Raw genomic sequence first — 25467 nt, 5'->3', positions numbered from 1 at the left:
GCTGCACAAATGAATACCATGGATGAGTTATTAGTTATTGGCGATATTGGTGGGTTTCTGCAGATTTCCCCAGTCTGTGTGAGCACATGTGTCATTCCCAGTTTGTCCTCAGTGCATCAGATTTGTCTTTTTGAACAGAATCATGAGTGAAAATTGAATTTGACTAAAACATGGCTATAACGTTGCACTTTACAACCATGCAACAGATGATTGCATGTCCAAGGTAAATAAGTTTTGGTATTATTTTTACAAAAGCAAAATGTTCATTTGTGACCTTTTATAACGTAACACAAAGTTGTGGTTCTTTTTGTGGATTTTATGAAATTTTGGTTGGAAAATATATCGCTTATATATCGCTTATCGGCCACAGCAGCAAGACAAATATCAGTATCGGCTTAAAGAATCCATATCGGCGCATCCCTAAGTAATGAGGTATTTCTTTATTGAAAACTCATTGTGCTTTTGCCTTTTGTGTTGTTCTAACCTACGACTCCCGTGGATCATTATGTTGTATTTTGTTCATCTTAACTCTCAATATTGATCCAAAAGTTGAAAAAGAAAGTGTGCTGACCTCAGCGTGTGACCGTTTAAGAAAATCAAATTGCTGAACAAAGCACTTAAAGAGCAGTGGGCGTGACACGGGGAGCAACGGCGTCTTGTCTGCAGGAGAATGAAGATGACTCACTGACTTGAGTTCAATGACAAGGGGAAACAATTATAATATGGTTAAAGACTTTGCATGACAGATCAGCTTCAAACATTATGATTCCTTTCGCAATATATGGATTATCACAGTATTTTGAGGTAATATCAGAGTGTTATCGAATCATTGCTCTAAACTTCAAACCGGCAGCACTTCCATCTCATTAGAAACACTTTTTCTCCATACCTATTCATTTTGTTTGAGCATCCCTCTCAATCTGTTCATCACGTTGACCTCCTCCAGCTCCGTGCTCCAGCCACTTCACGTATCATTGACCTTTTGACCCTTGACTCTCACCCCGCCTCCACCCGTTGTGTTACATCGCTCTTGTTTATTAACGGCACTCATCCTGCACCTTTTATAACCTTTGCGTGAACCTGCGTTGGCGTCGGCTCGATCTTATTTCTCACAACTGTTGCCACACCAGCCGCTTTTCTGCGCCCGGTGCCAGGCAGTGTTGTGAGTGAGTCAGCGCGTAGATGGAAACAATGTCACCTGTCAAGTTTGTGCAGAGTAATCATTTCAGCTGTCAAAAGAGGCAATAATGAGCGCGCTTTTCACATCTTTCTCTCGCACACTGTTTATGTTTTTGGGGCTTTGTACTTTAAAAAAAAAAAAAAAAAGGTAATCCTGTTGAAATCCCACTGGCTTCACCTCAGGGAGTTTTTGGAGTGTCACTCACTAAAATAGCGTGTTTTTTGTTTTCCACAGGACAATTGATGGCTGTAAAGAACTAACTTGAGTGAGAAAGGATAAAGTGGACGAACCCTTCCGTTCAGAGGCAGGTCAGAAAAAGCTGCCATAATATTGTTTGTCTGTTTGTGATTCATCATGGCACGTTTTCTTTTAGATTTGCATATCGTGTAAAGATGGATCATTGCTTTCAAATCACTGCAACTTTGTGTGGCAGTATTAAGATCATGATATCTACCTCTGTATCTACCTGTGTTGCATCAATGAAATTTCCCCATGTGGGACAGTAAAGGATTATCTTATCTTAACTTATCTTATATATCATAACTCATATAAACTGTACTAATGCCTAAAAACTGATATCTGTACAGGGCATTTTACGTATATATTCTGTATTGTATATATGTATTGATATAATTAGCCAAGCAAAAGGAATCACCAATTTCCGAGACAATTGCTGGTGAGGGATGAATAAAAGTCATTCTGATTCTGATTAAATGCTGTAGATCTAATCTTAAGGAACCATAAACTTAGTATTGTGTAGGCTTGTGTTTCTCCAATGTTTCAAACCAAGTACCACCCATGATTGTGTACCACGAGATCTCAACCTGGCCTATATCAGACAAAATTACGGCTAATGTAATCTCAAATCAGACAAAAGCATGGATTATTAGATTTATTATGTACTTCTAAATCATAATTAACCCAAAGGAAGATAAAAACATGAATAGATTTATCGAAAATAATCAAATGAAATACACAGAGGCAACTGTTTGGTCACCAGGGGCCATGTAATATTTCATCATTTTACTGTTTCTTTATAGGGCCTTCTCTTGCCTCACTCCTACAACCTACAACGTCATCACTGCTGGTAAGTAGTATTGCCTGATAATACAGCACACATAAGTTCGTTTTAAACTTTGTTGGGTATCACTACAAGTCAGTCCTTCCCATTTCATTGTATTTTAAATGGATTCGCAACAGAAAAGGAACAAGCGTGTTGTTGATTTCCTCATTTTTCACCACTACTCAATTGTTTCTGCCACAGGGCAGTTTCACAAGGAAGAAGTGTCATGGCTGCCTACGGACAGACGCAGTACAGCCCCGCGATCCAGCCGGCCGGACCCTACACGCCGTACACCCACCATGCTCAAAGTTACAGCGTACCATCGTACAGTGAGTCACAAAGAATAAAAATACATCATCACAACGTGTAGAGGAATAATGCTTTTTATTTTTTTTTATTTTTTTTTGCCGTAGATATCAAAACAGAAGATGGTCTGAGCCACTCTCCGGGACAGACGGGGCTTCTGGGATACTCTAACTTCAACAGCCCTCCTCCCAGCCAAGGTCTCTACAGCTACTCACACTCACATGGTCAGTACCACAAATATTTTGAATTTTTTTGTATGTGCACTTATTTGGGTTGTGAAAAAAAAAAAAGTATCCAGACACTAATAGATACTGAAATGTACATAGATTGTGGACCTTTCCTCAATACTTTTATAATGTTCTTGATCTATAGCTGTAAGAAACTATTTTGTGTTGAAAAGTCTCTGTTTTCTTTATTATCTTCATGGTATCAAACATTTTTCTTGTTTTTTTGTGACTTGTGACTTATACTTGTACTTGGAAATTGTCTTTTGCCTACAATTTCGATCTTTGTACTTAAATAATCCCACAACTTGTAGTAATTGTATGCTAACAGTCTCGTAAAAGTTCTGCGCGCACATAATTGACAACAATGTGTCTACGAAGTCACAACACTGATGTGTGTGACCTGGATGCTTAAATAGTGTAGCCGCAGGAAGGGGCATAAAAGGGGTGTGGTCCTGCTCCCGAACTTAAGATATCAAACGTATCGTCATATAATGATTACATACGTATATCAAAATACCTAGGATAATTTTTATAGTCGACTATCAATTGTTGCAGCTCTGTGACAATCGCGTGATACAGCCACTTCGCTTCATGTTTCCACAACACATTTCCCTTTTTCAATTTTCAAAATGTAAAACAACACAAAACAAACAAACAACAAGAAACAGGACAAGACCCAAAAGAGAGAGAGAGAACAAAATAAATTAAGGAGGAAGAGAGAGGAGAGAGGAGAGAGGACATCTAATGAAAAGAAAATTAAAGCGCACAAAGTCCAAAATCCTGTTTCTCTCATTTCCATTAGAAAAAAATCTATTGAAAAAAATGTATATTAAAGGACCTTTTACTGATCCCTGATGTTATCTAATATCAGGATGTTTTACTGAAAACATCCCTGATATTAGGATCACCAATACATTTCATTCACCAAATGTAACAACAACAAAAAAACAATGCAATTTAGCTTGAAAAGGAGTATGATGAAGTAAATAAACTCATTTCCAGACAAACTGACACGTAAGCCGCGAACGCACAACAATCGATTTTTCGAACTTCATTCACCCACGCATCGGTCACTTCTGCCGGCATCACTCCGTCCGCTGCCTCCCCGTGCCACACCTGTTCCCCATTAGCTGCGGTCTGGACTCCTGGCGTCTCATGTCTCCTCACCCGCCTGTAGTCTCCCCCCCCCCCCCCCCCCCCCCCCCCCCCCCAACGTTCCCCGTTCCCCCATCGCGCTCCGACTCAGACCGACAACACAGCGTGCGTGCCCTCGTCCGCTCGCCGAAGACGCAGGCCAGCCAGTGAGAAAACATACACTGGGGATGGGAAAGTACTGGATACTGGAGGCAGAGAAGGAAAGACGAGCAGAAGGTCGTGGTAAAAACAGCAAATATTTTCAAATTCGATGCATGTGTCGTATTTGGATGTTTTAAGTGGACCGGGGTCGCGCGCATTCCTCAAGTAAGACGGCGCCCGAAGCACGACTCGCTCAGCGTGAATTTATGGCCTTAAAACGCAGCATGAAATTGACCTTGTGAGAGCACGAAGGGAGAGGTCAAGGTGCGGTGCACAGGGGGCTGTAATGTCCCAAATAGAGATAACTAAGTATAGAAAATACCAACGCGGTGCACACGTATGTGAGAGATGTGGCATGTGGCTTTGTGTAGCACTTCAGTTTATCGTAGATATTTCAAAAACGTAAATATCAAGAGGAAAAAGTCAACGTGTATTCATAACTTGTGGTTTATGAAGTAATCCATAGCTTAATAGCCCCCATCATCATTTAATTGTAAAGTCAATCAATGATAATGACAATTCAGCCTTTGAATTCAACTTCAATGCATTATGAACAAATCATTAAATTTGTTGAGAAATGGATTATCAAAAAACGTGAGCAAGAAAACAGTCCTTGTGATGTAAAATACAGAGCATTCGTAGCTAAAAATGTGTTTTTTGATATTGTAGTGGTGTAAAGTTTATTTGACACAGGATATTTTTTACATTTTCTTCACTACATCTGAGACCAGGTATCTGTATATTTTTGAAAAAGACTGAAAAGTAAAGTTATTTTTCATGGTGACATCCTGCCTAAAGGTTTAGAATTCAAGTCTTGGCTTTGAGCAAACTAAATCTACACACTGTATAAAAAGTCTAGCCACATTGAGATTGACTAAAAATCAAGGAAATTCAGAATCATCACATTAACACTTTAATAGACACAAAAAATCTGCACAAAATTCTTTTACGTTTGTTCTTAAATGTACACTTGTATGTGATACTTTTACTTTATTACATGATTTACTCCTGTATCAATCTGTACTTTTTCTTTAAATGACAATGTAATGCTTCTTGTACACATCTTTGACTTCTTTGACTGTTGTTAAGGGGTTCTGGGGTTTAATCAGAAAATAACACCATTAATAAACAGGTAATCATTTGTGTTGGGATTTTCAAGTCCAGTGACTAAAAGTATTGTCATGTATTAGAAGTAATAATAATGCTGATTCTTTTCACTCTAGACTAAACTATATACTGTCTGATTAATACGAACAACAAAAGGCTGTTCATGTCTGTTCATGTCTAAAATTCGATTGCCTTGTGCAGCTTGTTTCACTACATGTGTCACTGTAAAGCACTCTTATGTTCAATGATAAACATAAATTATAACTTGACAAATCATATTAATGTTTGTTGTAACTGTGTAAACTTGGCTCCCATGGAAAATAGGTCTTTAATCTCAACAGGACTCTCCCAATCAAATAAATCTCAAACAAATACATTTAAAACACATTTGACTCCACAAAGTATGGCAGACAGAGGAACAGTTTTGAGATACATTGTCAAACTTCACCCCAGTTGTGTGCCAAATGTTTAATTATCCTGCAGTTTGAATGAAGACAAAAGGTTCCCAAACAAAATGCTGAATTGTTTGAATATTTTTTATCCATATATCATTAGCCCCTGACTTCAAAAACGGCTTTAAAGCGGCCACAACAACCAAACAACCAAATGTTTGTTGCATCGCTGGTTGTTTCCACGTCAGCCATTGTAGCGTGGGGTTCTGTGTTTATCCAAGAGCCTTCTGTATGTTGTTTAGGACATGGAACAGGATTTTGGTTCAAGATTATTTTATTGTGTTTTTATTTCCTTATGAGTCATTGCTCCCTCAATGTGTTGTCTTAAAGGCACATCACAGGGGTTTCTATGGAATTGTTTTTTAATAGACTGACGCATCACTGCAAGTTATTATATTGCTGAACAAATAAATAAATTACATGGCACACCTCCAATGGTTAGAATGATACATAACATGGCACTGACAGTTAGGCTTTAATTGGAAATGAAACCATTTGCCCTTATGGCCGAAGTGATTATATATTTGATAATAGTTAAGGTTTATCTTGGCATTAATGGACCTCTGTTTTATTTCCCAGTTTCCTTCAGAATATCTTTAAAGATTGATTGAATGTTTTTGAATAACAAACACAAATAAAATGCAAAATTAAAACATTGAGTGTGCTTAAAGAGAATAGATTGCGCCCTAAATCTGCAAAAATATCTACATCTGATTCACTTTCCACCTTCTGATATATTAAAAAAAAAGTGTCTCTGGAGAGGTTTTTGAGAAATACACTTTGTTGTTAAACCCTGTGCATATAATGTTATTGATCATTAAAATTAAACTGACTCAATATCATGGGTTTAACGTAAGAGTGTCCTTTTGTTAAACAGTGACCATAATTAAAGACATGATTATGCTTTTTGTGTACTTACTACTTAACTATAATATACGTAGATCATTATTTTATATTTGTTAATTGATAACTGCAGTATTGATCTTTAATGATTTAATAATAGAAACAGGTCCATTAACTGCAAAATCGAGGCCCCCCTCTTCATTGTGACATTTCCCGGCAGCAGGCAGCTGATCAGCCGATAGGCCGATGGCAGTGATCTTGTTCTAAAACAACATTACACTCCATTCCCTCAACATAATACTTATAAAGGCAGATTAAGTTTCTGAAATCCTGCTTTAACCTCCCGTTAAAAATACTGAACACATAATTAAATGAGAGTGCAAACATACAACAGTTATCAAGTTACTGACAGTTGTACTTAGACATGAAATTAGATCTAAAATGTACATCATGTTTATTTTGCATCCACGACAGTAAGTAAGTGGGTATTAAGTACACTTACTTTACGTTTTATTTCCCAGTTTAATTCACAATATTTTCCTTAAATTAAGATATTTATTGGAATTTTTAGATGTTTTAAGTGTATTTTTTAAACAAACATTATAGATATAAAAGAAAAAACAAATTAAAAACGGTGAGGATCCCAAAGCAAATTGAACAGCACAGTACATTGCAAATAGAGGTGGGCAATATAGCAAAATACTGATAATATTGTGATTGCTTTTTTTAAAATATGATAGAAATATCAAAATGCTGTAAAATAAAACTACTCTCTTTCCACGTGTTGACATATACATAAATATTGTATTGTAAAGGAGACGTATTATTCAAGCTGATCTTTTATGAGCTTTTGTGATCTAATCTTAATTACAAGAAGTAACCGTAAAGCTCATCACAATTCAGACTTCTAGAGAACAACTTCAGCCTGGCTGTTGGCACGATGGATTTCCACACCCCCAGCTCGCCAATAAAATATGTACCGATTATAAAACGGTTGCCAAGAGACTGCCCACTGCTGCAGGTAAAGACAGTTAAGTTGCCCGAGAAATAGCTCAACACAACAAAACAAAACAGTTGGGTCTTGGGGCTTAGGCAAAGAGGTGAAGCGGAGGTTAAATTGCTGGAAGGAAGACATTCTTTGGCTTGTTTAGGGTGTGAAAGTTCCCAGTGAAGCAGTAGCATGAGCCGCAGCAGTGGGAAGGCGAGATTCCCACCTGTATTGTAGTGTCAAACATAACTCAAGCGCACGCCCCCTGCAGCAATAACCTGTCAACACTAAGACACTCGACACTCATTATATTCTCCACAAGGCTGAAGAGATGTAATGAGATAATGCAAAGTTAAGCCCAATCATAATCTGTATTATCTGTTACTGTTGCTGGCAGAAGGGTGTTCAAAAGTATCGATACCCAGATGCTAAGTGATACTAAAGTACTAGTATCGAGATATTGAGCGTATAAAAACGACACCGGCAGGACAAATTGAACCTTTCCTGAATGTTTTTAGAAGAGTTAAATTCAGAGTTTGTACGAGACCGCTTGGTAGTACAACAAAAAGTACTATTATTTTGTGCTGAAAGCTGCAATGATGAATGGAGTGATCGTGAATAGGCGACTATAATAAAAGCAATTGTAATGGTGTATGCTTCTCTATTGGCCAATGGCTATTTCCACTTCTTAATGCCGGTAAAATAAACTGTTTTGTTCAACTGCTGCTGTGATTTGGGGGCGTTACAGAAATAATTTGAATCGAAAAATAAACTGAAATAAAAAAAAAAGATATTTTGATCACTGTAATCCAGGGTCTCATTTATAAAACGTAGAATTTGTGCTAAAGGTGTAGGTACGGATAACGCACAAACTCCCACAAACGTGCTAATTTCTTCGTAAAGTTGTCTTTGTATGCTTCACAAATGTAATCTAGAAAGTCGCTCGCTTTATAAATGAAACCGCCAGACTGAAAACATGCTTGTAATTTTAATATTGTCACGACACAGTAGAGTAATCAAAAAATGTATAAACCAATCAAGTTAAACTACTCATTTGAGCTGGTATTGTTACTGAAAAAAGATTAATATTGGGACCTGGACAAATTTGGATTTTCCCTGAACAAGTTAAAAAGAAACAGTGCTAACATTTCAGTTTAAAATGTTAGTACTGCCGGTAACAACTTTAGCAGTATTACACAATTCTCTCTAAACATTTGATTTGGTGATTTTTCAGGTGGCGGTCTCTCATCAGGAATTTTCCAAGGCACCCATGCAATTTCCAGCACTGCTCCATTCAACCCCACCCAGCAAGTAAGCCATTCGATCAGCTCTCATTAAGGATCACGCGTGGCAATATCAACTCGACGGAAAGATTGAACGACTGTCTTGTTTTTTTCGACAGGATTTTTCGTCGTATTCGAGCTACAGTCAAGGCCAGTACTCGTCGTATTACAACTCGCACTACAACAGCCCGTATCTAACCAGTAGCAACATCAGCCCCAGCGCCATCACAGCTCCAGTGGCCTATCAGCATCCAGAGCACTCCGTCATACTGCCCAATCACAGCCCAGAGTCACACGCAGGTAGGAAGTGAACACCTGTATGGTTGATGTCATTAAGAGCAGAACGTCTTCACTCTAAATCCATAAATGTTCCGTATTATCCTGTCGAAAAAAAAACACCTAGTTCATTTTAAACTGCTTACAGCGGTCCAAAGGTGTTTCTTACTTTCTCACATAAGTATTTCAAATAAATCTGAATCAATAATGAGTTTATGAGAACTTTACACAACTTTAAGAGACCAGAGCGAGTTTTGCCGTCACATAAATCACACAACTAACAGAAATAATGAAACACTCTATAATTAGATGCAGACAGCGCACATTGGTCTAATTTTCACCCAAATAAATGCACATATAACAGATTTGACTTTATTACATGTAAAAATCAGGTAGAGCTCCTTTGATTGTTTTCTAAAGGCCTCTCACAATCAAATGTAGAAAATTTGAATGTGGCTATTAACAATTTAAATAACAAATGTTTCTCAAACAAACAAAAAAAGATAATAAATAAATAAAAAAAGAGCTATGCCATGCCAAACTAAGAATGTAGGTCTCTGTAAAATTTTGAAAACCTCAAGATGACAATCCATCACCTGCAGCAATTGATTCAAATTCAAAGTGGCATAAAATGTTCACAAAAACGTTGCGACTGCAGCTGTTTCAAATAACACCGCGCCGAGTCTACCACAAACTGCGGATCACTGAGTTCAAGTGCGACTTTTGCTAAACAAAAGATGGTAACGTTACAAAGGAAAATGTGTAATATTCGTTTATTTCTTATCGACCAACCCAGGAGAGTACCACACACCACCAAGCCCCCCCACCCCGGGCAAGGAGGACGGCGTCCCATCGAGAAGAGCCCAGGACGGAAAGCTGCGGGGCAGGAAGAGAGTGAACGACCCCGCGCCTCTTCTGGACTCGGACATCGAGGTACACACCGCTGCGGCTCTCCGTGTTTGTCTTTCCCAGTGAGGGTCCCTCTCACATAAACGTTTGATGAGGTTAGCGTTACATACTGTCCATGTTATTGCTCTGCAGAGAGTGTTTATCTGGGACCTGGATGAAACCATCATCATTTTCCACTCGCTCCTCACGGGAACCTTCTCCTCACGATTTGGCAAGGTATGAACGGACAGCCCCCCGCCGCCATCCCCACACAAACAGCCCACATGTCAATACAGCAAACAGGCTTTCCACGGCTGCTCCAACGGCCCTGGAAAACCTTCAACGCTGCGCACACAAAACAAAAAGGACAAGTCAAATTTGTTTTTTTCTCTTAGCACAAGGCAAACTAGTGATCAGTATTTCAAAAAATGTACAAGCAGAAGACGAAGGGCTATCTTTAAATGTAATGACTGGTAGATGTAGTTGTTAGGCTACTTTAACTGCGACCTGAAACAAAGTAGCTCATACGATACACAATTTCAATTTGTGCTTTGGGAGATAAGCAATTATGCATGTATTCATTTTCTTTTACGACATTTGAGAGCAGATATTGTAACGTTCTACTTAAATTCTAACTGGAATAAAAATGTGAAAGTTTTTGGTAACACTAAGGAATGATTTATGCTTTGTAACTACCGCAAAAGTCGGGCTATTGAGCGCTCCTGAATATTCTGAATATTGACCACACCAACTAAATTTACAAAGAAAAACCTAATCCTACACATACAGGCCACACCTGTCTGTAAGCCACAGGTGTCCACATAGTAACATGAGTTATTTACACAGGCAGATGATACATGGTAATGATGCAGGTGTCTTTTGGGATGGGTGTCGCGGGCCAAAATATTATCATTTCATTGTGTGACGGGTTAAGAAATGCAGACCTCCTTATCGCAAGTCCACACTCCACCTGTAAGTTTGTATTTGAATTCAGTTTCTCATTAGACTTGTTTTTCTCAGGCCATGTACACACGTAGGCGGATATTTTTTATAAACGCATATCCGCCACCCATTGTATTATAAAAAGTACTGCGTGATAATAATGTTAAATATGTCCATCCACACAAACTTATTCGTGTGGACCGACAAAGAGGTGGAGGTGATTTAAGCCTCGTTTTAGAGTATAAAGACAACAAGACACAAGCAAGTATTTGTACACACTTCCCAAAGGATCCATGTTGTCCACTGTCAAGCTTAAACAAGGACGTATAATGTGATGTGTGTCCATTCATTGTTGCAGATAGTTGTCACTTCTGGCTCTGCTCCTGCACTTGATCAAGAGAGAGAGCTCTTCCTGCTAGAGCGCCCCTAGTGGCCATATTTTTAGCACGTTCATTGTCCCATTCCGTCAAAAGGCTTTGAGTTCTAGCCCTAAGCCTTGAGCAAACAAGTGTAAACATAAAATTCACGAGAAATTGATTGAAATTGCACAACACAATTCTTTATTAAAAGAGAGTGTCTGCAGAGCCGCGGCGCGCGGCCGAAACTGCCATGTTATTTTTGTGCCGCGGCTCCTGAAACTGCGCCGCTATTTGACCGCGTTTTAGCGCCGTTTTAGACCACGCCGGGTTAAGGTTAGGGTTAAGTTAGGGTTAAGGTTAGGGTTAGGGTTAGGGTTAGGGTTAGGGTTAAGGTTAGGGTTAAGGTTAGGGTTAAGGTTAAGGTTAAGGTTAGGGTTAGGGTTAGGGTTAAGGTTAGGGTTAAGGTTAGGGTTAAGGTTAAGGTTAGGGTTAGGGTTAGGGTTAGGGTTAAGGTTAGGGTTAGGGTTAAGGTTAGGGTTAAGGTTAGGGTTAGGGTTAAGGTTAGGGTTAGGGTTAGGGTTAGCCATGAGGCTATAAGGGAAATGCCGCGGTCCCTGAAACTGCGCGGCTATTTGACCGCGCTGCGGCTCTCCAGCCACGGCCTTATTAAAATCACTACATTTAACATGTTAACACTTCTCAAAATCTGTGTGGAATCCTTTACTGTACATAATTAAACTGGTACTTCAAAACTTTTACTTTTACTATGTGCTACTTTCAATTTTACTCAAGTTTTTTTTTTTTTTTTGCCCCTGTATCTGTACATTTACTAAATTACAAACTTGACTAATTCCACCACTGACTGAAAAGTACATAATTGGACCAAACAATGTTTTCAGTTATAACTTATGTTACAAATGTTACCAATTGTTCATATTCAAACTACATTATACAACATGGTACTAAAGTATATTGCAACTATGACATGTCAAACTATCAACATACAAACAAAAAATATATTACTACTATAACTATTCATACACTTCTGTGACAATCGTTCTGTATAATTTTTTCAAAATAATTTTAAGAAGCTAAACCCGACTCCTGCTCTTGCCAATCGTATTCTTCTACCGCGTTGGTCTTATTTGACAAACAGCTGAAGACTTGTCCAACCTCTGCGTCCTGCTCATGACTTTCACACGCTGGCTGTTTTTGCCTCTTTGCCCTCTTGTTTCTTTTCATTCTCTGCTGCGTTTCGCTCGCCTCCGCGTCATGCTGTTTAACTGACGGCGAGCTATCGACCCCGCGCGCTGGGATGCTACCAACACGCTAACAACGGTATATCTCTCGTATTTGTCCAAAGGGGATCCGTGTTGTGAATTCTCACCCCCGCTACTTGGAAATTTGAGAGCGTTTTTTGCCCGGTTTGTTTTTCCTTACGTTGCGCTGTGAAGACGCAGGAAGGCAAAATGCGAGAAAGAGGGTTAGAAAGAGGGAGCAAAAATGTTGAAATTTGACTCATGCGCAAGAAATTCCTGATTCCACCCACATGCCCCCGAACATCGCGCTGCTGAAACCAAAAACTTGGGACATTTTCAGACTTCAAACGCTTCAGACAGGGAGCATAAGAATTAGACAAATGATCGTGGAAAAGAGATTAACGAACCAAAAGCTTTACAAATGTCGTACAAGCTTGTTTCGTTCCCGTCTCACACTGACAGAAATAATCCTTTTTGGCACAAACTAGCCACCACTTTCTCAATTTAGCTTAACTTTTTTTTTTTTACAAGCCAGGTTCTTCCCATTTCTGTCAACAAATTTAGGCCTTACATAAACGATCACTAAGAGCTGCACTTAAAAGCAGGTTGGACTAATGGTGTGTTGAAAGACGGTCGTTTTCAACAGTGTCTTCTTCCACCAAAAGTGAAGCCTTGAGAGCTGCTGGGTTGTAAAGACTCATCCGTTGTCAAATACATCATGTACCAAGCAGTTTTTTCTTGTAAGTCTATTGTGTATTGTGTAATGGAGGTTTAAATGTGCCAGTTTTGTTTAGCATGGATGAGTTATGTTTAATAATGCGTTTGCTGTCACCAAAAATGAGTATAATCAAAAACAAAACATAAAGGACACACTTTTATTTAAAGGTGCACTATTTATATTATTGCTTAGCTGGAATGTTCCACAATATGGCATTAAATGTATCTATCGCCATGAAGATAAGCAATTAGAAACCAAAGCAAAGTTACAGGTCAGGACTGCGGAGAAGCGAGCCCGCTGACTGTAACGATGCATGTTTTTCCAGCAATAACTTCACCTCTAATGTAATAAAAAGGCAAGATGGATACATTTAATGCCAAACTGTGGGCTATTCCAGATGATAATTCCATATTTTGAGAGGTCAAACCTGAAAGAAAATAAATTATTTAGTCTATAGTCACACAGATACTGTATACTTTTTTTTTTTTTAAGTTATTGTTAAATGGACTGAAGCCTTTTTTTATGCAATAAAGTAAAATCAGTTTTTCTCCGGAGCAGACAGAAAAAGCAGCTCTTTGGGTGAAAATGGGACTGCTGTGCGGATGTTTTATTCTCCGCAAACCGTAAACCGTGAAGTGCACTGTTAGCATGTTAATGTTTGTTAGCTTTACTGTGATGGCAGAACTTAGCTCGGAGCTCTGAAAGTTGTGAAAAAGTCCCTATTTACTCAATGCAGTGAATATTTAGGATGCTTGGAATACATTAGGTAAATGAGCAACAGTTTTTAGTGTACTGACTGAATAGTGACTGCTGCAGTTTTTAGGCACAGCACCTTTAAGTTCGCTTGTCATCTGTTTGTGCCCATTGACCAGGCCTGGAACTCCGTAAATGTTCTGCATGTTGTCAGGGGTAAGACTAGCTCTCCATGCAGGGCCGGCCCGTGGCATACATAAACAAAGCAATTGTTTAGCGCCTCACGGTCCGGTGACCAGAGCGTGCCCAACAGAGAGAGCCAGGGAGGGCGATCGAGCATGTCAGCAAAACAAACTCTGTGTCGCTCGTGTTTTGAGGCAGTAAAACCTTGAGGCAACCTGCAACTGTAAAAATATGGCAGGCTCCATTGTGTGATTAATAAGCAGGGCTACGTGTCCCTAATGTGGAGTGGAGTGTGTTGCCCTCTCTCACTCGAGCATGCAACACCAGAAGAGCCACAGGTTCAACACACACACACAGGCTGGTCAGGTGCTGGGACAGTTTCTACGAAAGCACAAGCAGAAAAACACTCTTTATCTGACGAGAAGAAACAGTGAAAAAATGAATAAGCTCCCAAATCCCCCTTTACATCGGCTATTTCTTTGCCTCATTTCAAATAACCAACTTGTAAATGCTGATTAATAAGCGTCTGCCTCACTATGAGTCACTTTTTCTCCCCAGGCCGGCCCTCATTTCGTAATAATAATTGAATTATTAGATAGCGTCTCAAGTCTTTATTTTATTACAGTATGTTCCATTCTTATGTGCATATATTTAATGACTGTGTTTGTCATTTGGAGGGCCACAACCAACATCTTGTTCAGGACCACCAAATGCCTTGAATTTAGATAGCGTCTACCTAGGGCCTTTTAGGGAGTCCTGACCAGGCCTATTCATGGTTTTCAGGCATAAGTATTCCGTCCTAATTTGAGGGATTTGCCATTGCAACGGCCCCCTGTTGTTATAGCAAATCAAAATATATGATCAACGAAAAGAGGCTTCTGGCAATGTGGCTACAAAGTATTAGCATAAGACGGGAGTTGACTCTGGGTCATTGTAGTTTCTTCACAAATACCTGTCTCGAAGCTCGCCTTGTCCCCAACACCACGTTATAAAGCCATCTATTCACAAACATAATGACAGATAATAACTTAATTATCAGGTAGGGTGGCTAAACCGCTGAAACCCTTGACCCCGCCCTCTTCCATTCATTCCTGTTTTTTCGCCCATCACATTTCAACGCCCCGCCTCGCCACGTTAACCTTATGACACCTCGCGCCTTGTTTTTTAGCAAAGATGGCACCGACCAACAGCCGCGGTTTACCGTTGTCAGGCCGTCGTCATTTTAGTGTTGGCTAATCTCCCGCTCACCTTTGGCTGACACTGCCTCAGTCGACCTGCTTTTGTTGCCAACTTTCAAGTCTCTGCTGCCATCAACCCAGTGCGGCGCCCTCACTCGCACACCTGCTTTTGTAGTCTTGCTCAATAGCACGCCTCGATGACCTGATAGTTTTGGGATTTATAGCCTGTGTGAATTATAATTTCGATTTTAGGAAACACAAAATGTTTTTCATAATGATAAAGTAGGTCAGTTTTGGTGAGTTTTTGAGGTGAAACAAAGTTTGGGATTGATTTATTTTGACCGTTTTGGGAGTTAATGCATTGTTTTGATATTTGTCATACCGCATTTTCCGGACTATGAGTCGCACCGGAGTATAAGTCGCACCAGCCAAAAAATGCATAAAAGAGAAAAAAAAAAACATATATAAGTTGAACTGGAGTAAAATGTGAAAATAAATAATATCACAAATAAGTCGCTCTGGAGTAGAAGTAGAAGTATATAAAGTATAAATGTGAGTATAAGTCGCACCCGGGCCAAAACAATGAAAAAGGGTGCGACTTATAGTCAGGAAAGTACAGGTATGTTGATTTGAACCTTTAATTTTTTTTTATTTAATTTTTTTCATATTTTATATATTTTTAACCAATGTTGCCATAATACATTTATTTGTGCAATATTTTCTGTCATTCTTATAATTATTTATATTTATTCAATCTTATTTAGACAATCTTATTTATTTTTTTGTATTGTACATATTATAGTTGTAAGTATCAAAAACCTATTAATCGAAAAAAATAATAATACTCAAAACAAGTATCAAATCAAATCAAATCAATTTATTTTTGTAAGGCCCAAATTCACAACAACAGCTGCCTCTGAGGGCCACAGCGAAAAATGAATCAACAATGTCTGTGGTGGCGAGGGACGATGTCTCAGGGTCCTCTGTCCTTAGACCCTCCTTCTCGGCCAGGAAAAACTACAAAAACCTCCTTGGGAAAAGTTGAAACCTGGAGGAGTTCCAGAGTGAAGGAGAGATCTGACTCTCACAGACGGACAGATGGAAGCGTGGGAGACTGGAGCTGGACCCACTCTTCAGGCAGATGAGGGATCGTCGGAGGCGAGCTGGACCCACTCTTCAGGCAGATGAGGGACCGTCCATACGGGGCAGGGACCACTTCACCAGGAAAGGGGCATCTGGGTCCACAGGTCCTCAGGAGTGAAAAAAAGAAAAAGAAGGCGGTGAACAGTTTGCAAGTGGAATTAAGAAATAAATATTGTTTGATAGAATAATTAGTCAGAAGAAGAGGATAGTGCTCAAGCTGCCATACTAAACGCTCTACCCCCTATAGTACTTTTAGAGACTCTTGGGACCACCAGAAGGCCAGCATTCTGAGAGCGAAGAGCTCTGTTTGGATGATATGGTTCTATAGCATCTTTGAGGTAGGATGGGGCCATGTCATTTATGGCTTTGTAGGTCAAGAGTAGAATTTTAAATTTGATTCTAAACTCGACGGGGAGCCAGTGAAGAGACTTCAGCACTGGCGTAATGTGCTCTCTTCTTTTTGTTCCTGTTAGTAATCTTGCTGCTGCATTTTGAACCAGTTGAAAGCTTTTTATGGAGCTTTTAGGACACGCTGCCAGTAGGGAGTTACAGTAGTCTAATCTAGTCGTTACAAATGCATGGATAAGTTTTTCGGCATCGCTTTTAGGCAGGATTCTTCTGATTTTGGCTATGTTGCGCAAATGGAAATAGGCTGTTTTACAGACTTGATTTATATGAGCTTTAAATGAGAGCTCCTGGTCAAATAAGACTCCGAGGTTTCTTACAGTAGAACTGGAGGCTACACTGATATTGTCCAGTGTGACTATCTGCTCAGATAAAGCGTAAAAAATTATTGTATTTAGCGTATCAAACAAGCGTATCAAAAAAAAAAAAAAAAAAAAAAAAACTCTTAAAAATCAACTTGATCCACATCAGAACTGTCCTAAAATAGTAACATTTAAATCTATTTATTTTGAAATGCGTGCCTAAATGTGGACAAAAATGAAATAATTAGTTGATGTCTGCGTGGCTCAAATTACACGAGGTACGTTCAGGTAGTCTGTTTCCAGTGAAGCATTCTGTTATTGCAAGCCGCAAAAAGCAGTTACCGGCACGATGAAAAAAAAACAATCTTCAACAAATATCACTCTGTCAACATTAGCAACAGTCATGCTTATTTGTAATAAAACAGTCATAGCCTGGTAATAGTTGTGTATGCACTTTCAAAAAGGAAATGGATTCACAAATTTGGATTGCCACCCCCCCTTCTGCACCGCCGTCATGGCAATCAATTTCATCTGTTTTTGAAAGCTGTTTCGAAGGAGACAACACGGCAACGGTGTTGACAGGACACGGCTAACGTGATGGCGTTTGGTAACGATCTGCATGTCCTCAAACCATTATACATTGCCTAATTGACACGGCGCCTGAATGAAAAGGAGGTCAAACCAAAAAGCAGTAGTTTACACATTTGAGTGACGCTTCGGTTGATGGAGAGATATGACATTGTTTTGCCCTTGGGATAGATCAGCTTCAGCAACCACGCGCTGCAAGACCGGGCGAATGCTCACACGCCGAAGTCACTCGTACACACGTACATCGTGTTTTTATAATTTTGTTTGTCTTGTGCATAGGATTCATCGCGTGCCGTTTCGCTTGGTTTGTGGATGGAGGAGATGATTTTCAATTTGGCCGACTCCAGACTCTTCTTCAATGACCTAGAGGTAATGCCTTTTGCTTTTTATAATATTGAAAGGTGCACCAACTATGTGACTGTTCTTGTGAATGGGGCTGCCACCTGCTTGTATCCATGGAGAAATTGTTGCTTTGTCCGGGATATTCCATAGTATGGCTTTATTCAATTACAGGTGTTTTGTTTCTTAAAAAAAAAAAAAATGCCTAAAGAAAGATGCATTCAGTCTGACCTTTGACTTTCCCTGGTGGCGTCACCTCCTAGTCTCCGTGGAGATTACCGTATTTTCCGGACTATAAGTTGCACCGGAGTATCCAAAAAATGCATAATAGAGAAGAAAAAAACAATATTAATATATAAATTGCACTGGAGTGTGAAATGCGGTTGCAAGTGTGAAAATAACAAATAATATCGCTCATTATAAGTCGCTCAGGAGTATAAGTCTGTAAGTATAAATATAAGTCGCACCCCGGCCAAAACTATGAAAAAAGGTGCGACTTATAGTCCGGAAAATACGGTAATAAGTTTACAGCCATACTTTGGAACATTGAAGAGAAGCAAGGTTCCTTCCTCCTGAAAAGTTACATAGTGCACCTTTTACTCACCAGTTAATAACAAAATGACTTGATACTAATCGATTTATATATATTTCCTTTCAACACAAGCCCCGTCAGAGCAGGGATCATTTTTGAAGTGTGTCTGCGTGTTATTAGTCATGTACTATGTATTATAGCATGTACAGGGTGAGGGAGGAGGAGCATTCAGACAATCCACTTCCAAAGGAGGTTTCATCCCCTCTTTTGTTGTCAGAGCGCAGTAAATCTCTCTGCGGTAGTAGTGGGTCTCACAGGGATTACTACGACTTCTTTGCATACTTTCGGTAGTAGTGTCCCTGGTGCCTCATGGTTCAGAGTATTACCACGCCACTGGCTATAATCACTGTTGAAGATTATATTATGGATATGGTGTGTGTGTAACATCCATATCTTATAAATAATACAATGTCATCGAATCGGTTGATTGCAGGATTATAAATATTCTTTTCATATTCTTAAAATGTTTGAAATTGTACGTGTAGGTGTATTTGATCATAAAAGACAGTGATTATTAAAACACTTGAAGAACACACACTACGATTTTTTGAGCTTTAAACCATGTTATCATCAAAACATACCGGAAGACTTATTTTTTTTTTGTCCAGTCTTCTTCTTCTTCTTCTTCTTCTTCTTCTTCTTCTTCTTCTTCTTCTTCTTCTTCTTTTTTCTTTTTTCTTTTTTTTTCCTTCTTTTTTCCCTTCTTTTTTCTTCTTTTTTTTTTTTTTTTTCTTCTTCTTCTTCTTCTTCTTCTTCTTCTTCTTCTTCTTCTTTTTCTTTTTCTTTTTTTCTTCTTTTTTCCCTTCTTTTTTCTTCTTTTTCTTTTTTTCTTCTTTTTCTTTTTTTCTTCTTTTTTCTTTTTTCTTTTTTTTCTTCTTTTTTCTTCTTTTTCTTTTTTCTTTTTTTTCTTCTTTTTTTCTTTTTTTTCTTTTTCTTTCATTAATCCTACTTACAAGCTCGTCTTGCTCCGAGCCTCAGAAAACACTCTTCCCTGCATTGTTGTGTCACAGTTAGAGATCCATAAGTGCTTCAATCAGCGCCAGAATTGTCCTGAAATCGCACCGTGTCGTGTTCATTACAACTGCGCACTCATACCGACATGCCAGTACGCGCGTTTATTATTCCCTGGTTCATTCCCACTGCTGCCAGTAGATGCGCGCGTTAACACCAAGTCCAAGCTTTATTTTGAGTTCTAAACATGAGATGGTAAGGTACCGAAGAGCACGTTTAAAGGCCAATAACAATACAAATAACCATGAATAATATGTCTACTTATAATAATGCATTTGTTATGTTTAATTGGTTATTTATTTTAGAAATCAGCTCAGGCAAATGCAAATTCAAACGTTATATTCAAAATGAGAAAATGACAAAACCGCACAATGTTTTATACCCATTTGAGTGTAGTGTTTTTACTGTTTTAAAGCGTGCAATATTGTAAAATTGCAAAATAGCGTGTGTGATTTTTCTTGCTTTTTCACACAATAACAGAATCTAGTTGCAACGTAAGGCAAGGCAAGGCAAGTTTATTTGTAGAACACATTTCATACACAAGGCAATTCAAAGTGCTTCACAGCAGGAAAAATGCATTCAAATCACAAAGAAATGACAGAAACAGAAATACAATAAAATTAACTAAATTAAAAATTATCAATCCAACTGATTTTCTAAACTAATAAAATCACAAACAAAAGAGAAGAGTGCAAAGAAAAAATCCTTTCAGTCATATGCGCAGCTAAACAAAACAGTTTTTAGCTTAGATTTGAACATTGTCAGAGTAGAAGCCTGTCTCACATCTTCAGGAAGACTGTTCCAGATTTTAGCTGCATAAAACTGAAACGCAGATTCCCCATGTTTTGTCCTGACTCTGGGCACCAGCAGGAGGCCGGTCCCTGAGGTCCTCAGAGTCCGAGATGGTTCATATGGCACTAACATATCCAAGATGTACTTTGGTGCTAGGCCATGGAGAGACTTGTACACAAGCAGAGCTGCTTTAAAGTCTATTCTCTGAGCCACAGGGAGCCAGTGCAGAGACCTGAGAACAGGACTAATGTGATCATACTTCCTGGTTCTAGTCAGGACCCGAGCAGCAGCGTTCTGGATGTACTGCAGCTGTTTTACAACTCGTTTAGAGAGACCAGTGAGCAGGCCGTTACAGTAGTCTAATCTACTGGAGACAAACGCATGGATAAGTCTCTCTAAATCTGGTTTTGACACTATATTTTTGATTTTGGCAATGTTTTTTAGATGGTAAAAAGCTGCTGATGTTATTGATTTGACGTGGCTATTAAAGTTCAAGTCTGAGTCCATTATTACCCCCAGATTTCTAATTTGGTTTGTAGGTTTTAGAGCGAGACTCTGGAGGTGACCGCTAACACTTTCTCTTTGATTCTGTGGGCCAAAAACGATTATTTCAGTCTTGTCTGAGTTCAGCTGGAGAAAGTTGTTTTGCATCCACAAACTGATCTGTTGGATGCAGTGACAGAGTGAATCTACTGGTCCATAGTCACCTGCCGATAGTGAAACATAGATCTGAGTGTCGTCTGCATAATTGTGATAGGACACATTTTCACTGCGTATCAACTGACCTAACGGCAGCATGTAGAGGTTGAACAGAAGGGGACCCAGGACTGACCCTTGGGGCACTCCACAGGTCAGGGTCATGTGGTCTGAGACACAGCTACCAATTTCAACAAAGTACTTCCTGTCTTCCAGATAGGACCTTAACCAGTTTAGGGCAGTGCCAGTGATGCCCACCCAGTCCTCTAGTCTCTGTAAGAGGATCCCATGATCGACAGTGTCAAAAGCAGCACTCAGATCTAACAGAATTAAGACTGAGGCTTTGCCCGTGTCAGTGTTCAGGCGGATGTCATTTGTCACCTTGACAAGAGCAGTCTCAGTGCTGTGATGAGGTCTAAAACCTGACTGAAAAACATCAAATGAGTTGTTTATTAAGAGGAAATCTGTGAGCTGTTGGTAAACAACCTTTTCAAGGACTTTGCCCAAAAATGGCAGATTAGAGATGGGCCGGTAATGACTCAGTACTGCGGCATCAAGACTGCTCTTCTTTTGGAGAGGCTTTATGACCGCAGTTTTCAAAGACATTGGGAATGTTCCAGATTGAAGCGACATGTTAACTATGTGAGTGAATGGTGCTAACAAACTGTTCAGCACAGACTTTAGAAATCTGGTGGGTAACACATCGAGGCAACATGTAGATGAACTCAGACTGGTGATGATCTCATGGACAGTTTTGTCAGTTACTGGTGCAAAGTGAGTTAGCTCTAAGTGTCTTGGTGGTTTTAGGGTAATTTTTTGCATTGTGGGATTTATAGCATTTTTAATGCCCTGAACTTTGTCATTAAAGAATAATGCAAACTCATTACACTTGAATGTGGAAATGAGTTCTAACGGCAGCTGAGCTGGAGGGTTTGTTAATCTGTTTACTGTGGCAAACAGGACACGCGAGTTGTTACTGCAGCTTCCAATTATTTCAGAAAAATATCTTTCCCTAGTTCTACATAAGATTAGGTTGTACATGTTCAGCTTTTCTTTGTAAATCTCTTTTTGAACCTGGAGCTTTGACTTGCGCCATTTCCGTTCGGCCCTGCGGCACTCCCTTTTCTGTGCCCTGACCGAATCATCATTTCTCCACGGCACCTTCTGCTTATTTTTAACCATTTTAGCCTTCATAGGGGCGATGGTGTCCAGAACATTCAAAACACTAGATGTAACAGAGTTCAACAAATCATTTACATTAGAACATGAGACATTTTCAAAGTTTATCATTTCCATAAACAGTGCACCTGTGCCATCACTTATGTGTCTCCTCTGAACAACTGCAGGACCAACCGGAGGTTGGGGAGAAACAGACAGGTCAAAGAAGACACAGAAATGATCAGACAGAGCAACATCGATCACATTAACATTTGAAATATTTACCCCCTTTGTAATTATGAGATCTAGAGTGTGTCCTTTGCTGTGGGTGGGGCCTCTCACATGCTGAGTAAGACTGAAGGTTTCAAGGACAGCATCAAGCTCTTTAGCGTTTCTGTCACAAACATTATCAACATGCACGTTGAAATCACCTGTAATGACCAAACCATCAAAGTCTGTGCATACAACTGAAAGCATCTCAGTAAAATCATCAATAAAACTTTGGCAGTGCTGGGGAGGCTTGTATAAAACAATGAAGAGAATGGATGGAGACCGTTTTAGCTCCATTTTAAAGGATACATACTCAAATGATGAAAACACCCCAAAAGACAACCTGCGGGTAATTATTTCATCTCTAAAGACAGCACAGACTCCACCCCCTTTTTTGTTTTCTCGTGTTTCAGATTCAAATTTAGAACTACATTTCCTGTGTTTTTGTCAAGCCATGTTTCAGTTAAAAACATAAAATCAAGATTATAAGAAGAAATAAAATTATTAATTAAGAGAGATTTGTTACATAAGGATCTGACATTTAGCACAGCAAGTTTCAGACTAGTTTCAGTGGGACTGGGCTTTATCTTTTCACAGGGAATATGAATCACATTTCTCAGATTGGGCCTGACTCGCATTTTGTTTTTCCATCTGTGTGATGATGTGACTACAGAAATAGCACTAGGGGGGGCTCTTTTTACATAGGGCCCCGGGTTGGTTTGATTTTTAATGTGACAATAAGTCCCGGCAACGCTGAGACCCAGTGCATCCTAGCTATGGGAGATACCAGGTAAAAGGCGAGGTTGGATGGGTGGTGGGGCTTTTGTAGCCAAGGAGAGTTTGGGACCAGGTGAGAGGCGAGGGGGGATGGGTGGTGGGGCTTTTGTTGGTGTAGTCGGCATAGCCCTTGCTATATTGGGAGTGAGTGGAGCCATCTTAATGCCTGATTTGATCAGACTTTCAAAATGGCTGGGAAGGCCCATGGGTGAGAGTGGAGATGAGAAGGAGAATGATGAATCTTTAGTGGGAGTAGATGTTGCAGGGGGAACCCAGGGCTGGTGTGAAGGCAGGGGCGATGACAGGGATGTTGTTGGGCTTGTCACAGATGGGTCCAAGGCCTTTGAAGATTGTTCCTTTGCTGGAGGCGGTGGAGGTGAATGTGGAGCAGCTGGAGCTGAATCCTTTGCTGGTGGTGGTGGAGCAGCTGCTGATGAATCCTTTGGTGGAGGCTGAGGTTGTGGTGCTTTTGATGTTGAAACATTGGCTCGGTCTCTGGCTGAGGGAGCAGGAATTCTTCTCTCATTCCTCTCTTCTCTAACTATCTGCTCAGGACCCTGTCCAGGCCCAGTCCAATGCCTCAGAGCGTGGAGCAGGTTCTCTGTCAGCACCCTCACTCCACCTCTGCATAGGTGGGGGCCATTTCTCTTAAACAGGTCCTCTCGTTTCCAGAATAGATAGAAGTTCTCAATGTAGTGTAGTCCTCTCGGGGAGCACTCTTTGGACAGCCATGTGTTCAGCTGAAGAAGCCGGCTAAACTTGTTTATCCTCCTGTCGATGTTTGGAAGAGGTCCACTTATGAAAGTTTTGATTTCCATTTTATCAAGCACGTCGAATAACTTCAAGAAGTCTTTTTTCAAAACTTCAGTCTGTTCCCGCCGCATGTCCACTGCACCCACGTGCACAATCAGCTGTTTAGCTCCTCCATGCTTAGCCTTAATATTTGGAAGGAGTGACGTTATCTCAGAAACAGTGGCGCTTGGAAAAGAATGTGTGTTTATCTTTTCATGTGTCACGTGACTTATCACGCCGTCCCCAACTAAAACAATCTCCGTGACCTTGGCAGATCCTCCTCGCTGTATTTTGGCCACGTCATCTTTCCTTTTTTCATTTAATTCCATCTCTGAAAGTGGTAAAAATCTGTTGGTGAGCTGTATTTTAGGTGACTTCACGTTATCTTTGTATCGTTTAGGCTTTGCTCCAAGTTTGTTCCAAGAAACAGCCTGGTCTTTCTGGTTTTTAGACAGTTTTGGAAACGACAGTCACTGCGGTTTAGGTTGAAAGTAGCAGTTTTTCTTGTAAAAAGTGTGCTCTTCTTACCGTCGGTTGACACCGGAATGGTATCGTGAAGAACTTTTTCAGATTCCAAAACAAATATCCGTGTTTTCAGCTCATTAATTTCTTGTTGATATTTCCGACAGCGTTCACAGTCTTTCTCACTTCTTCTCCCGGACATGTCGCTGGCGTCAGATATGTCGTTAAAACTGGAAAAATGTTCTTAAAATCCTTGGTTTACTTGAAAAAGTCTAAAGCAAAAATGTTTGGAAGACAAAAACTGATTAAAAAGCAAAATAAATAAGGAAAGCAGCGATAGCAAGCGGAGCGAGCAAAAAAGCGTGTGCACTCTTCGGAAGCAGGAACGTAATGTACCAGTAGTTAACCTAGCTTGCTAATTATAGATCACTTTATGAATGCAATAACAAGGCAACGCAAACCTTAATATGGAAGGTTTTCAAATACATAACACCGTGCGTAACCATTGCAGCCGTGTTGTTTTGGAGACGGTTCCGAGTAAAGTTCCGTTTGGGTGATTTTCACGTGAAGCCAGTGGCATCTGAGCAGGCTTTGGGAACAGAGACACGTGCTCGCCGCTGCACAGGGGGGCGATGAGGTAGTGTCTCCGTCGGACTCACAAACTCCATCACCAAGTCATCAAGCCTGAAATATCATCAATAATCTAGAAATGGGAACAAAACTGTGTCGACGGTTTTGCTAAAAAGTTTGCGCTTCTTGGCTGGTGTTGTGGAATTTTATCTGACGGTTGAGTTGTGAATTTATTTGTTGCAACGCTATTTAGCTATAAACAACAACATTACTCATGGATTATAACTATAAGTCATAAATTGATGATCAAAACAATCTATTTTCCAAAG

General features: G+C 39.8%; 1 protein-coding gene across 2 annotated transcripts in view; it reads left to right on the top strand.

Annotated features, from left to right (window-relative positions):
* Positions 1-2224: 2224 nt before the first annotated feature.
* Positions 2225-25467, top strand: part of eya2 (EYA transcriptional coactivator and phosphatase 2) — a 31051-nt gene continuing 7808 nt past the window's right edge. The window contains exons 1-8 of one of the 2 annotated variants that reach the window (XM_072451812.1): positions 2225-2267; positions 2445-2572; positions 2657-2773; positions 8697-8773; positions 8865-9045; positions 9818-9954; positions 10063-10146; positions 17959-18048. In XM_072451812.1, coding sequence (XP_072307913.1) covers positions 2470-2572; positions 2657-2773; positions 8697-8773; positions 8865-9045; positions 9818-9954; positions 10063-10146; positions 17959-18048 — 789 coding nt within the window. In that variant the 5' untranslated portion in view covers positions 2225-2267; positions 2445-2469. Of the gene's footprint in view, positions 2272-2444; positions 2573-2656; positions 2774-8696; positions 8774-8864; positions 9046-9817; positions 9955-10062; positions 10147-17958; positions 18049-25467 lie in introns of both variants that reach the window. The other variant, XM_072451813.1, reaches the window with a different exon arrangement.

This window comes from Eucyclogobius newberryi, unplaced genomic scaffold, assembly GCF_026437365.1.
Source record: "Eucyclogobius newberryi isolate DKJ021-1_F unplaced genomic scaffold, fEucNew1.0.hap1 SCAF_19, whole genome shotgun sequence".
Taxonomy (NCBI): domain Eukaryota; kingdom Metazoa; phylum Chordata; class Actinopteri; order Gobiiformes; family Gobiidae; genus Eucyclogobius; species Eucyclogobius newberryi.
Note: the sequence above shows the minus strand (reverse complement) of the source record. Positions and strands in the feature narration are given on the sequence as shown.